Source organism: Cyprinodon tularosa, unplaced genomic scaffold, assembly GCF_016077235.1.
Source record: "Cyprinodon tularosa strain WSP-4 unplaced genomic scaffold, ASM1607723v1 ctg798, whole genome shotgun sequence".
NCBI lineage: Eukaryota > Metazoa > Chordata > Actinopteri > Cyprinodontiformes > Cyprinodontidae > Cyprinodon > Cyprinodon tularosa.
Genome location: NW_024039560.1, coordinates 138,809 through 152,847, shown reverse-complemented (window position 1 = coordinate 152,847; position 14,039 = coordinate 138,809). Strand labels below are relative to the sequence as shown.

Here is a 14,039-nt window from a genome sequence, read left to right as displayed (position 1 = left end):
GACTTTTTCTGTTTACTTTGGATTTTGGTTGCATTTCACCGTAAGGTCTGTCAGTCGGGCACAAAAAGAATAACCACTCAGTTTCTACATAATTGATTTTTTTGTTTTATTTCATTTATTTTATGTTCATTATAAAGGTAGACATTATTCAATATGTCAGCAAATGCTTCAACATAAATATTCCAGAGTTAGTGCCAGGGCTAATTTTAATCTGCTGTCATAAGGCAGGTAAAAAATATTTAACAACACTATAATCTCTACACTACTTCAGTTAGTTTGTTTCCATCAATCTTTCACAGAGACATTTATTCCTAATTTAAAAAAAAACACAAAGACTTACAATAAATTGACTAGAATAAGGATAATTTAGATGCTCCAGGAATTTCTGTTTGTATGATGTTTCAACCGAGACTTGTTATAAAACTCACCACAGAGTGCTGGGTTGTTATGTCTTTTCCACTATTATTTCTCTGGGTTTTTTGCTAGGATCACAAATATAAACATGCAGAGTTTGTTAAATTCTGCTGAAACCTTAAATCTTTAAGGGAGACTTTATCTTAGGTTTGCTAGGTGTTTTTGTTTGTAGACAATGGAATAAAAGTAAATAGTCCTTATGCCCACTCTGAAGCTGTATGAAGAAATAATGCTTTGGGTTTTTTTCTCCTATAAAGGTCTGGGAGCCTTTGTTTGGAGTCATAGATGTTTGTATCAGTAATTGGTAGAAAACTGAAAACTGTTTATTAGGGATAAACAATCCAATACGGTCTACGGTCAGAACTACATAATTGACCCTGTTTATATATATATATATATATATATATATATATATATATATATATATATATATATATATATATATATATATATATATATATATATATATATAAATTAGTGTTGCACTGATCCAGCACTAAAATGGTGGTATCGGTATCGGCAAGTACCAACAAATAAGGCACCGATAACATTTTGAGAGCCAAAAGTGTATTCAACTATTGTCACCTATTCCAGGTAGGCAATAAAAAGTTCTACTGGATTCTCTTTGTATTAGTCTTTTTCCTGCTTCCTGTAGGCAGCAGTTTGACAAAGCCATAATGGCAATTTATATTACATCCAAGTAGTATGCAGTACTTCATATATACACACGCACACATCTTTTTCAAGGCTCAAGGCCCAGATCTCCAGAATGACCAAGGCCAAGTCATGATGGTTGATACTTCGGAATCAACTTGCTGCAAAACAGACTGTTTTTCTCTGAGTTTTAGAACTAACAGAGTCAGTGTTCTGTCAGATCACCATACCCATCAGACCTGCATAGCTGTAGTCAATACCCAATACGTCAGATTTGCATTTATCCCTAAAGTTTTGTACTAAAAAAAAAAATGCGTTAAACTACCTCGACAGGAGTGCATCCCTTTAGTCACGTACAAAAAAAAATTTAAGGTCAGATTGCCATACAGGTGCTGGTCATAAAATTAGAATATCATGAAAAAGTAGATTGATTTCAGTAATTCCATTTAAAAAGTGAAACTTGTATATTATATTCATACATTACATACAAACTCATATATTTCAGATGTTTATTTTGTTTAATTTTGATGATTACAAATGACAACAAATGAAAATCTCAAATTCATCATATCAGAAAATTAGAATATTGTGAAAAGGTTCAAAATTGATGGCCCCTGGTGCCACACTCTAATCAGCTAATTAACTCAAACCACCTGCAAAAGCCTTTAAATGGTCTTTCAGTCTAGTTCTATAGGCTACACAATCATGGGGAAGACTGCTGACTTGACAGTTGTCCAAAAGACGACCATCGACACCTTGCACAAGGAGGGCAAGACACAAAAGGTCATCGCTAAAGAGGCTGGCTGTTCACAGAGCTCAGTGTCCAAGCACATTAATAGAGAGGCGAAGGGAAGGAAAAGATGTGGTCGAAAAAAGTGTACAAGCAAGAGAGATAACCGCACCCTGGAGAGGATTGTGAAACAAAACCCATTCAAAAATGTGGGGGAGATTCACAAAGAGTGGACTGCAGCTGGAGTGAGTGCTTCAAGAACCACCACACACAGACGTATGAAAGACATGGATTTCTGCTGTCGCATTCCTTGTGTCAAGCCACTCTTGAACCACAGACAGCGTCAGAAGCGTCTTGCCTGGGCTAAAGAGAAACAGGACTGGACTGCTGGTGAGTGGTCCAAAGTCATGTTCTCTGATGAAAGTAAATTTTGCATTTCCTTTGGAAATCAAGGTCCCAGAGTCTGGAGGAAAAGAAGAGAGGCACTTCATCCACGTTGCTTGAAGTCCAGTGTAAAGTTTCCACAGTCAGTGATGGTTTGGGGTGCCATGTCATCTGCTGGTGTTGGTCCATTGTGTTTTCTGAGGTCCAGGGTCAACGCAGCCACATACCAGGAAGTTTTAGAGCACTTCATGCTTCCTGCAGCTGACCAACTTTTTGGAGATGCAGATTTCATTTTCCAACAGGACTTGGCACCTGCACACAGTGCCAAAGCTACCAGTACCTGGTTGAAGGACCATGGTATCCCTGTTCTTAATTGGCCAGCAAACTCTCCTGACCTTAACCCCATAGAAAATCTATGGGGTATTGTGAAGAAGAAGATGCAATACACCAGACCCAACAATTCAGAAGAGCTAAAAGCCACTATTAGAGCAACCTGGGCTATCATAACACCTGAGCAGTGCCACAGACTGATCGACTCCATGCCACGCCGCATTGCTGCAGTAATACAGGCCAAAGGAGGCCCAACTAAATACTGAGTGCTGTACATGCTCATACTTTTCATGTTCATACTTTTCAGTTGGCCAACATTTCTATAAATCCTTTGTTTTTATTGGTCTTCAGTAATATTCTAATTTTCTGATATGATGAATTTCAGATTTTCATTTGTTGTCATTTGTAATCATCAAAATTAAACAAAATAAACATCTGAAATATATGAGTTTGTATGTAATGTATGAATATAATATACAAGTTTCACTTTTTAAATGGAATTACTGAAATCAATCTACTTTTTCATGATATTCTAATTTTATGACCAGCACCTGTACACCTGTTGAAGTGGTTTAAAGTGTATTATTCGTACAAAACTAAAGAGACAAATTAGAGGGATAAGCTAAAGAGATAAAGAGGTATTGACTATGGTATGCTGGTCTGACCGGGTATGCTCATCTGACAGAACACTGGACTGGAGGTGAAAGCCTGCTAAGGGAGCCTTTCCCTTGATGTGAGCCACGTGGGACAAAGGAAACCTCCTTAGCCGTGAGCCTGCCGTGCTAAGCTTCTAACTGCTGGAGGAAACTCAAACATTCCAAAACGGACATGGGCAGAAGTATAAGGTCTGGCAAAGATAGGGACAGTTTGTAGTTAAACAATATGTCTTTTGATGATTTTGATCTCTTCAGCTGTTTTCTTTATAAGCCAAAACAAGCTTTATTTCACTAACACTGATAAAACATGTTCATGTGTTTTCTCATATGCTCATAACATTTCAATTATCAAATTATGACCATAGGTCATCTAATGACATCCTCATTGTTAGGTTAAAAAATGTAGGTTCGTAAAAGAGGGACTGAATCCACACAGAAAGGGATTTTCAACAGCTTCTGCAGAAGGGGAAAGAGCCAAACCCAACTTTCAAACTCTCTCTCCCGGACCCCTTTCCTTCTGCAGTGCCTTTTATTAACAGAACATAACACAGAGGGTGAGTTACAAAACAGTATTCTTCTGACAGGACAATTGATCAGGTTATAAGACAGGATGCTGCACTGATTGAATCACAAGACAGAGCTCTCCTCTTGACTGAATCACAAGACAGAGTGGTCTTCTGATTGAATCATAAGACAGAGTGAAGCATCTCATTTCTCAATGTTTCATATGTACACACATTAATTTTATAATCATCATTGAATAAACCTAACACTCATGTCTATTCGCTGCTAGCTATTTCAAAGAGGGTAAAGAATCATTTTAACTAAAAGTTATTGGTTCCTGCTTAAGCAAATAATTTAATAAAACCTTAATTGACCAAATAATGTTTTAATCAGCTCATGGATTTGCATTGTGGATTGGTTGGAAAACATTCCAATAGCTCTAAATTAGTAAAAAGCTAATTTGATCACATCTCAAATTCTGCAAGAAAAATTTTTGAATAATATCTGTTTAAATAAGATATTTATTAACCATAACCCTAGCGGGGTGGGCAATAAATGTATTAAAGTAGCACAACAACAACAACAACAATTAAACACTCTTTATTATTTCCAAAGGACCAGAAAAGATTTACCTTCTTGTTTGCATTAAATTTTGCAAAGGTTTTGCCAGGTCTCCCTTGCAAAAGAGATTTTTAATCTCAATGGGTATTACCTGGTTAAATAAAGGATAAATAAAAAATAAAAAAAATAAAAAATTAACATATATAATTGTGATTATCATCCAAATGTTAATATTTGCACACAAAAAAAAAATCTCTAATCATTTAATGTTGAGTTTGAAAAAAAAATGTAAGAAACTCATTAGGATATTAAAAACACCATAATAGTGAAAAGCATAATAAGACATGTTAAAACAAAGGTTTCAGATACATGCACTTTGTACATAAAAAAAAAACAAAAAACAACCAATAAAATAAGACATTTTTAAAATTATTTAATATCCCTCTTGAAATCAAATATTTTTTTGTGCTTTTTCACACTGAATCTAGGACTTCTTTCTTTTTTTACACCTCGGCTGTGACTTGCTGACCCATTACTACCTAGTTTACGCATTGCGCACATGCACTATTTCATACTTAGGTTCACAATTTATTATTATTATGGTAAATACACAGAAGGAATTTATCTACTAATACATTGAGCAAAAACAAAGCTTAAATAAACAAAATAAAATATGAGTAATATTTCATCAAAAACTGTGCAACCACACCGAGCTACTATGATAAAAATAGGAAATTTCATAAAATAAAATTATGCCCCTTGAAAACCCATTTAAAAGGTCAATACAAATGCAATCATCCATAGGGGTTCAGAATAATCGGAAATGGTGTGGTCCTATTACTGTTCTGATTTATTAAATGTCTTTTCTTTCTTTGTAAAGAGAGTAATAAACACTAAAGAGAATGAGTCCAAGGAGGCCTTTTAGAACCTCTCAATGTCCAGTGCAAGAGGGCCTTTCATGGAGAACCCAATAAAAAATGACACCTTTGATCCATGCTGAAGTCCAGTAATCTGACTCTGAAACAATGGGATGACTTCCAGCTTCTGATCCAGGAAACAAGTATCTACCATTATCTTCTTTTTCCCCCTCACCTGACCAGTGAACCTTTGAAGTAACTTTCTCACTTCCTGTTTTCTAAATATTTGGCCATTTCCCCAAAGGGAAGCAAACCGTTCCTCTGAACCTGTGACACAACTTTGGATTGCTTTTATTTGCACGAGTCTCATGTAGCTGCTCTTAGTCCCCAACAGGAAATGGACAATTGGACGCTTTCCATTGAAGACTTCCTTCATCTGCTCAAAATAGGACACTTTCAGCTGTGAGATGTAAGTCCCAAGCTGGATACACAGTTCATGTTCTGGTGACGGCCATAATAGCACAACTGCAAGGAAGAGCAGTGAGAAATACTCTTCCTCTGTGTGTTTTTCACGCAGAAGTTCAGAAAGGACAATAAGCAGGTCTTGGTATAACAGAACATCTGATTCTGGTTTAATACAGCCCAACACAACGTTTGCATAGATCATATTGATTCTTTCTATTATTTTTGGTTTGTGCTTAGGTAGGCAAATAAAATTGTGTTGACGAACAATTTCTTCTATCTTTTCAGTTGTGATTTCCTTTGTGAGACAATCCAAAATTCCAGAGAAGGTATCAGCTTTTTCCTTCTCAAGGAACTGTCTTGCCAGGTGAAGGTCAAGGTTAAAATGTTGCTTTTTCAAATCATTTTCAGATTCTGTCTTGCAGAAAACATTTGAATACGTTTCGAAACACCTAGCAATTTCAGTTTGGGTTACCTTCTCACGGGGATTCTTTATTCCAATCACGGTCCCGAGATTCACATGACCTCTATCAAGGTAGTCAAAGTTCCACTTCATTCTTTGTTTGAGAATGGAAAGCATGTTCTCAAACCCTCTAAGAATATGATAATACTCTTTGTATTTAATGCCCTGGCGATCACTTTTCTCCATCTTACTCAGTGAAATATTTCCAGATAGAAACTGGCTCATTATGTCATGTCGAATACCATCAGAGGAAAACACAGTTTTCTGTAATAAGTGTATAACAAAAACTCCAACCTGGATTTCTCCAAGACATCCTGAAGTGTTGAAAGGGCAGTTATTTCTTTTGATTTGTAATCGCTCAAAAGACTCCCTCTTAGCAAGGTCTTGTGTTTCCCTAAATGCTACCATTGCAGACTGGGCCAATTTGAGGGAACTTAACAATTTCTCTGGGCTGATGGGATCTTCTTTGCACTCTGAAATTTCACTCTTTAGCTGATGCTTAATAACCTGTGCTGCAGTGTCTGCCATATAGGAGTCCTTGGAAAGTTCCATTGCTTTATTTGCCCAATCCTTTGCAACCAAAAAATCCTTCTTTTTCAAATAGTAGTATCTGGCTAACAACTGACAGACAATAGCATCATTGTCAAATCTTTTTGTTGCATTTGCTAGCACTATCTCTTCCTGCCCTGGTGTTTCTCTAGCCACTTGTTGGATGAGAGGAGAGAACCGAGAATCTTCGTCAAATGAAGGAAACCTTTTAACTAAAATATGATAAACATCTTGAAAGAGATTGTCTCTACCTTGGGTATGCTCATAAAGCTGGTCTGTGGTCAAAAGAAAGTTGGCAATTTTTGCTGTTGTCACATTGTGTGTATTTTTGATTTCCTCCAAACATTGCTTTGCAATGACTGAGTATGTTATTTTCACAGCTTTGTAAACAACTATGTCTTGATCGAAGCAGCTAGAAATGAAACTGGAATATTCCTGAAAGATATCATCAATCCAAACATCTCCACAAACAGGTTTTGGATGGTCCAGAAAATCCATACATAGAGATAAGGAGATAGAGGAGCCATTACAGTAAACTTTCAACAGAACCAAAACAGCAAATAGTTGCGCATTCTTTTCCCCCATGTTGAAGTTTTTCAGAGTTTTCTGGACCACCCCTTTAATATATTCTGGGTTAAAGTTTTCCTTCATTATCATGAAACCATAAAAAGTTTCAATGTTCTGATGTTCTTTTTCTATTTCTCCAAGTTTCACCTCAAACAGTTTCAGCTCCTTGTCAGAGAGACGGTTCCCAATGAATACAGTGGTAGGAGTTGTCTCTGTCACTTCAAATGACTTTGATTTCATACAGTTGAGGAGAATGACTTTAGCTGATTGTATGTCTTTCTCAATGCACTCATTTTCAATGGCCTGCTGTAAGTCATTAACATTCTCCATATCATCAAAGTCATCTATCATTAGCAGTACAGGGATCCTTGGTGTTTGCTCATCATAGGCATACATCAAAAGTTGGACCACTTGTTCAGCCACATCAGCAAAGTTAGACTTTTTCTTGAGGACAGCACAGCGAAATCTGTCACGAAGAGCCCACAACACATGCTTGGCCAAAGTTGTCCCACCACACCCAGGCAAATGGATGAGATTGAGCAGCACACAAGCTTTTGTTAGTGAGCATAGATCTGGTATACTAGTGTCCACAATGTAATCAAACTTGTCCCGTTTGATGAATGCGGTTAATCCAGGCTGCTCAGAGAAATGGAAATTCCACCATGAGACATTTCCACCTCTATAAAAGTCCTCCTCAATGGCAACTCTGTCCTCATTTCCTCCTTCACACTGGTTCACACACAGGACCTCTAAGGCTTTTAGGCTGCGCTCAGATTTTTTCAACAGAGGCACCTTAATCCCCCCCCCACAAGGTAGAAACCGAATGGCTCTTCGGTTTTCTGACCAAAGACTACGAATGGTTCCATTGACTTCAGCAAAGCTGAGCTCATATATACATCTGTCAGAGATGTCCTCCCCACACCTTGCAAAAATGAGATCCTTCCATGAAGTAAATGCATTTTCATTATCACAGATACAGAGAATTTGACCCGTGGCTTTGAGTTCCTGCAATAACATTATGAAAGTCTCAACCAGTGGGTCCATTTTCTCACTAACTGTTGACAAAAGTAAGAAAATGACAAGGAACCTCTTGTCTGGAAGCACATCTCTGCGGCACAAGAAAGAAATCACATCGTGCACAGAGGCCCCTTTCTCTTTTAACCACTGTTTAATGTCTGAGGGTTTCTCTCCCTCAATACCTCCATTGCAGAATACCCAGCCGGTGTTATTAGGTAACTCCAATTTGACCGCAGTTTCTTTGACACTTCCCATTATTTTATATTTTGCTGGTAAATGAGGACTCACCGTGTTATTCTGCTTATAGTAACTCAGTAATCCATTTTCATTTGATTCAGAATCAAAGTCTAGAACAGCTACAGGTTCGAGCTCTGTGAGAAAATCCAGATTTTCAAGATGGCTTGAATGAGATTTGTTTGTCACGACCAGGTAGCAATCAAAATTGGACTTATCCAATGACAAAGTTCCACTCGTTATCATGTGCATTAACTCTGAGCCTTGAGTTGAGCTTTTTATTGCTTCGGAGTGCTTCTCCTCTGCATCCTTGCGGAGCTGTGATAGTTGTGGTATTCCATCAACAAACTTCTTATACTCAACCATGGGTTTGGAAGATGTAGTTGGGGCAAAAAGATCTCTGGAACTACCACCATCACGAATGTAGAAAAGTCTTGATTGTTGTGATTTGGTCTCATTAGTCATTTTCTTTGCTTTCTTTATGGTATACGTTTGGTAGGTTTTTTCTCCACAGATAGCAAACTGAGGCACAATGTCCACTTCAATCACATATTCATAAGATGACGTAGTGTTTTTGTTTAAGACCTCAACAAAACGAGGAGGCTTAATGCACTTTTGAGCATCTTCCTTGTGCTTGTGTTCAAAGTAACCATCAATGGCTTCTTTTAGGGATTTTGCATATGCCTCTTTGTCATCAACAGCCACTCCCAACACCTGACCATGAACAAAATCTGGCTTGTCTCCTATTCCAAAATGTATGGTACCATTAGTGCGGCTATTCATGCAGGCAGCAGCAAACCTAATGACCTCAGTGATAAATTTTTCCATTTTCTTATCCTCTTGTGTGTTATAAAATCCTTTGAATTCATGACAGGGTTCTATGAGGTTCAAGGGGCCTGATTCTGGGACCGCAAGAATGTTGTCCTTTAGATATCTAAAAGCATCATGATATCTACCAAATGGGTATGGTTTAGTTGGTTCTCCAGTTGACTGGTTTCTGGAACATGTTGGCTCAACTCTCTTGAAGTTGATGAGCTCATCTCTGGCATGGACAATATGCATAGCTGGTCCAAGCTTCACACCAATTTCTTTAAGTTTTGATTCGTCTAAAAGTAAAAGACTGGAACCACAGATCTCTTCTTCAAACAGCAGTTCTGCAAGAGAGTCATCTACATTCTGCAGTGACAGAGCCCATTTCTTTACATCAAATTTACTCCAGTCTTCAATATCAGGTGGTAGATCCTCCTTCTGGAATAGAAAAAGGTAAACATGTTTTTTTTCCAGAGCTCTACTAAAATGTCTTGATTTAGAAAAAAAAGTAACTGCAAAAATCCTTGATTATTTATGTATTTCACTTTAAAGTTGATACTGTAATCAGAAATTTGTGTAAATAAAAAAATAATGAGTATTTGCTTAGATATAATATATATAGATATGTCCTCCAAAGAGCTCATTATTTTCAGCAGTACTTACTTTAATTTCTATATTTTCTGTCATATTGGCAGTGATGTCCTCCTTGAAAATGTAAATCACAAATGGTAGCTGCAACAAAATTCCTAGATTAAGTTATTTATTAAAGAGAAAAAGATCTTAAGATTTATCAAATCCTAAATCACTTACCTTGATTTTAACCCTCTGCAGATGATAGCCAGGTCACTTCTTTCATATACCAAAATCGTATACTGTAAAAAATACATAATAGAGGAAGCTGTTCAGCTGTGCAGACCCCAGGCTGCACCAATCTCTCTGCAAAACAGTCTGAGAAACCCATCACAATGCTGTGCTTGTTATAAAGCCTGTGCACAACCCCAATCACATTCTATTAGGAGGTAGTAGTTAAGTAGTCCCATAGTACCATGTCTAGTACCAGCCTTCTGCCGAACAGCCTGCCGAACAGGCTGTGACAAGGTACACATCAGGAACCCCGGGTGGGAGATCCCACAGACTCCCATTTGAAAGTCATGCATGCTGAATATTCAGCCAAAGGGATATCCCTTGGCTAAGTAACCAAGGTGCATAATCAGTTGGAGGCATAGTTGCAGAACCACACTGTCTGTTTTAAAAATAAAATTGGCTCATAATGTTTTTTTTACAGCCTTCATGCATTTTAAAATATTTGATTTTTGTGATATATAACAATATAATCTAAATAAAACAGCAAAATTAAACTTTTGAATTTTGGATTTTTAGCCTTTATCTTGTCCATTTTGGTTATTCAAGTAAAGATATTAAACATTAAAATAAATATTTAGGGCTGCCAAATATTTAATGATTAATTGGATATGAAAATGCACAGACATTCTTAATTTTCAGAATAATTTTTAAATCTCCAGTATTTTTCAATCTATTGTAAATTAAAGCAGAATGGATTACATATATAATGTAATTCATTGAAATAATTAACAATAAACACCCTGTCACTATTTATACACACCCCTTAGTTGATAGAAAAGCCTGATTATCCCTGGAGCTTAACAGGGATAATAAAGTTTTTAGCTATACTCAGCCTGATATATTACTTACAGAACTCTTTGTTGAAATATAGATCTGGAAAAGATTATCAGTTCTTTTTAATTCTTGATTAAAAACTGCATCTGCTGGCTTCCACTTGTCAGTCTGCTCTGCCTCACTCTCGGAACTCTATGAGCGACTTCTGCTACAAGCTGTGGAGAAGTCATCCGACTGGTTCTCAATCCTTCCTCTGGACACGGACAGAAGAACCAGGTTAGTGACTCGCTTGCTTGCTAATGTTCCGTGTCTGAGACTAGTGGTCTCTAACCTGAGTATCCATCTCTACAGAGAATCCAGCAAGCCGGTCCTAGCTGATGAGCTGCGCAATCCAGAGCAGTCAATAAAGCATTTTACTTTTAAACAAACTGGTTCTGTCTGCCTGAATTCTGGGTCCTATTTTCTGAGCCTTGACAGGCTGGGCTCTCACTTAGAGATAGGGTGAGGAGCTTAGTCATTTGAGAGAGGCAGAGCTTGAGGAGGTGTCTGCGGAGAGGGAAGTCTGGAGGTCTCTACTAAGACTACTGCGCCCGCGACCCCATCCCAGGTGAAGTTGGAGACAATGAGTACGAGTACAAATTCGATATTTATCATGCACCAAATGGGGAAGCACTACAATTTCATGATGTGCAGTGTCGATCAGTGTTAATTTCGTCAACCAGGACAATGACGAAAATATTTCGTCAACGCCCCTTTTTCCCGTGACGATGAAGAGACGATAACACACAAAAATTGTTTCCAGAAAATAAAAATATGACGAAAATAAAAAATTATTTTCGTTAAAGGGACTAAGACCAGATGAAATTTACGAGCCAGACAAATGGACATTAAGAAATGTAATTGTTTATAATTCATTTGTAATTGTTAATATAAGTGTTTCTTGAGCTTCATAGAATATTACACGTTGTTGCCCTGTTTGTCCCTACATGGCGCCTGTTCCACATGCCTTACACTGCTCAGTCAGTAGTAGCATAGGGCTTATACAGGTGCTGGTCATAAAATTAGAATATCATGAAAAAGTAGATTGATTTCAGTAATTCCATTTAAAAAGTGAAACTTGTATATTATATTCATACATTACATACAAACTCATATATTTCAGATGTTTATTTTGTTTAATTTTGATGATTACAAATGACAACAAATGAAAATCTCAAATTCATCATATGAGAAAATTAGAATATTACTGAAGACCAATAAAAACAAAGGATTTATAGAAATGTTGGCCAACTGAAAAGTATGAACATGAAAAGTATGAGCATGTACAGCACTCAGTATTTAGTTGGGCCTCCTTTGGCCTGTATTACTGCAGCAATGCGGCGTGGCATGGAGTCGATCAGTCTGTGGCACTGCTCAGGTGTTATGATAGCCCAGGTTGCTCTAATAGTGGCTTTTAGCTCTTCTGAATTGTTGGGTCTGGTGTATTGCATCTTCTTCTTCACAATACCCCATAGATTTTCTATGGGGTTAAGGTCAGGAGAGTTTGCTGGCCAATTAAGAACAGGGATACCATGGTCCTTCAACCAGGTACTGGTAGCTTTGGCACTGTGTGCAGGTGCCAAGTCCTGTTGGAAAATGAAATCTGCATCTCCAAAAAGTTGGTCAGCTGCAGGAAGCATGAAGTGCTCTAAAACTTCCTGGTATGTGGCTGCGTTGACCCTGGACCTCAGAAAACACAATGGACCAACACCAGCAGATGACATGGCACCCCAAACCATCACTGACTGTGGAAACTTTACACTGGACTTCAAGCAACGTGGATGAAGTGCCTCTCTTCTTTTCCTCCAGACTCTGGGACCTTGATTTCCAAAGGAAATGCAAAATTTACTTTCATCAGAGAACATGACTTTGGACCACTCACCAGCAGTCCAGTCCTGTTTCTCTTTAGCCCAGGCAAGACGCTTCTGACGCTGTCTGTGGTTCAAGAGTGGCTTGACACAAGGAATGCGACAGCAGAAACCCATGTCTTTCATACGTCTGTGTGTGGTGGTTCTTGAAGCACTCACTCCAGCTGCAGTCCACTCTTTGTGAATCTCCCCCACATTTTTGAATGGGTTTTGTTTCACAATCCTCTCCAGGGTGCGGTTATCTCTCTTGCTTGTACACTTTTTTCGACCACATCTTTTCCTTCCCTTCGCCTCTCTATTAATGTGCTTGGACACTGAGCTCTGTGAACAGCCAGCCTCTTTAGCGATGACCTTTTGTGTCTTGCCCTCCTTGTGCAAGGTGTCGATGGTCGTCTTTTGGACAACTGTCAAGTCAGCAGTCTTCCCCATGATTGTGTAGCCTATAGAACTAGACTGAAAGACCATTTAAAGGCTTTTGCAGGTGGTTTGAGTTAATTAGCTGATTAGAGTGTGGCACCAGGGGCCATCAATTTTGAACCTTTTCACAATATTCTAATTTTCTGATATGATGAATTTGAGATTTTCATTTGTTGTCATTTGTAATCATCAAAATTAAACAAAATAAACATCTGAAATATATGAGTTTGTATGTAATGTATGAATATAATATACAAGTTTCACTTTTTAAATGGAATTACTGAAATCAATCTACTTTTTCATGATATTCTAATTTTATGACCAGCACCTGTAATCCTAGCTCAACTTTGCAGTCATTGCGTAGGGCTCGGATACTGATGTACGGTTTGTTGAAGGAGCTGGGCGAAAACAACGCCTGGATGTATGGAGCCATTTCGTTTACGACGCGAAGGAAAGCACCGGAGGAAGGACGCCACCAAAGAGTCTGCAACTTCAAAATGGCAGGGCAGTAGAAAGCGAATCTCAAGTGACATCTGAGGTGCCAAAATGTTGCTATATGTAAGAAGTTAAGGAACGGGTGGGCCTGTAGTAGTAGGAAGAGGTGGGACTGTAGTAGTAGTAACGTGTATATGTGCGCGTGCGCAGGCGCACATGCATGTGGATGTGTGTGTGCCTTCCTGTGCCTGTGTCTGTCTGTCTCTCTGTCCTAGAAGAAAGATGTTTTACTGATGCACGGGATATTAATCATTTAAATCTCTTCCTCCCAACTAGACACCTGACACAGTGACACCACAACCAAATCAGAGGTTGGGGAAGGAAGGGAAGTCTGTTTGAGGATGAAGACTTTGTGGATATGATGAAACAAACTGACAAAAGGTTCAATAT

General features: G+C 38.1%; 1 protein-coding gene across 1 annotated transcript; it reads right to left on the bottom strand.

Annotated features, from left to right (window-relative positions):
• Positions 1 to 4,949: 4,949 nt before the first annotated feature.
• LOC119774014 (sterile alpha motif domain-containing protein 9-like) lies at positions 4,950 to 13,587 on the bottom strand. The gene is made up of 2 exons (XM_038271274.1): positions 13,483 to 13,587; positions 4,950 to 9,630 (listed from the first exon to the last, which is right to left on the bottom strand). Exons 1-2 carry the CDS (start codon positions 13,585 to 13,587, stop codon positions 5,155 to 5,157), a joined length of 4,581 nt encoding a protein of 1,526 aa, XP_038127202.1. The 3' UTR covers positions 4,950 to 5,154.
• Between the last annotated feature and the right edge of the window lie 452 nt (positions 13,588 to 14,039).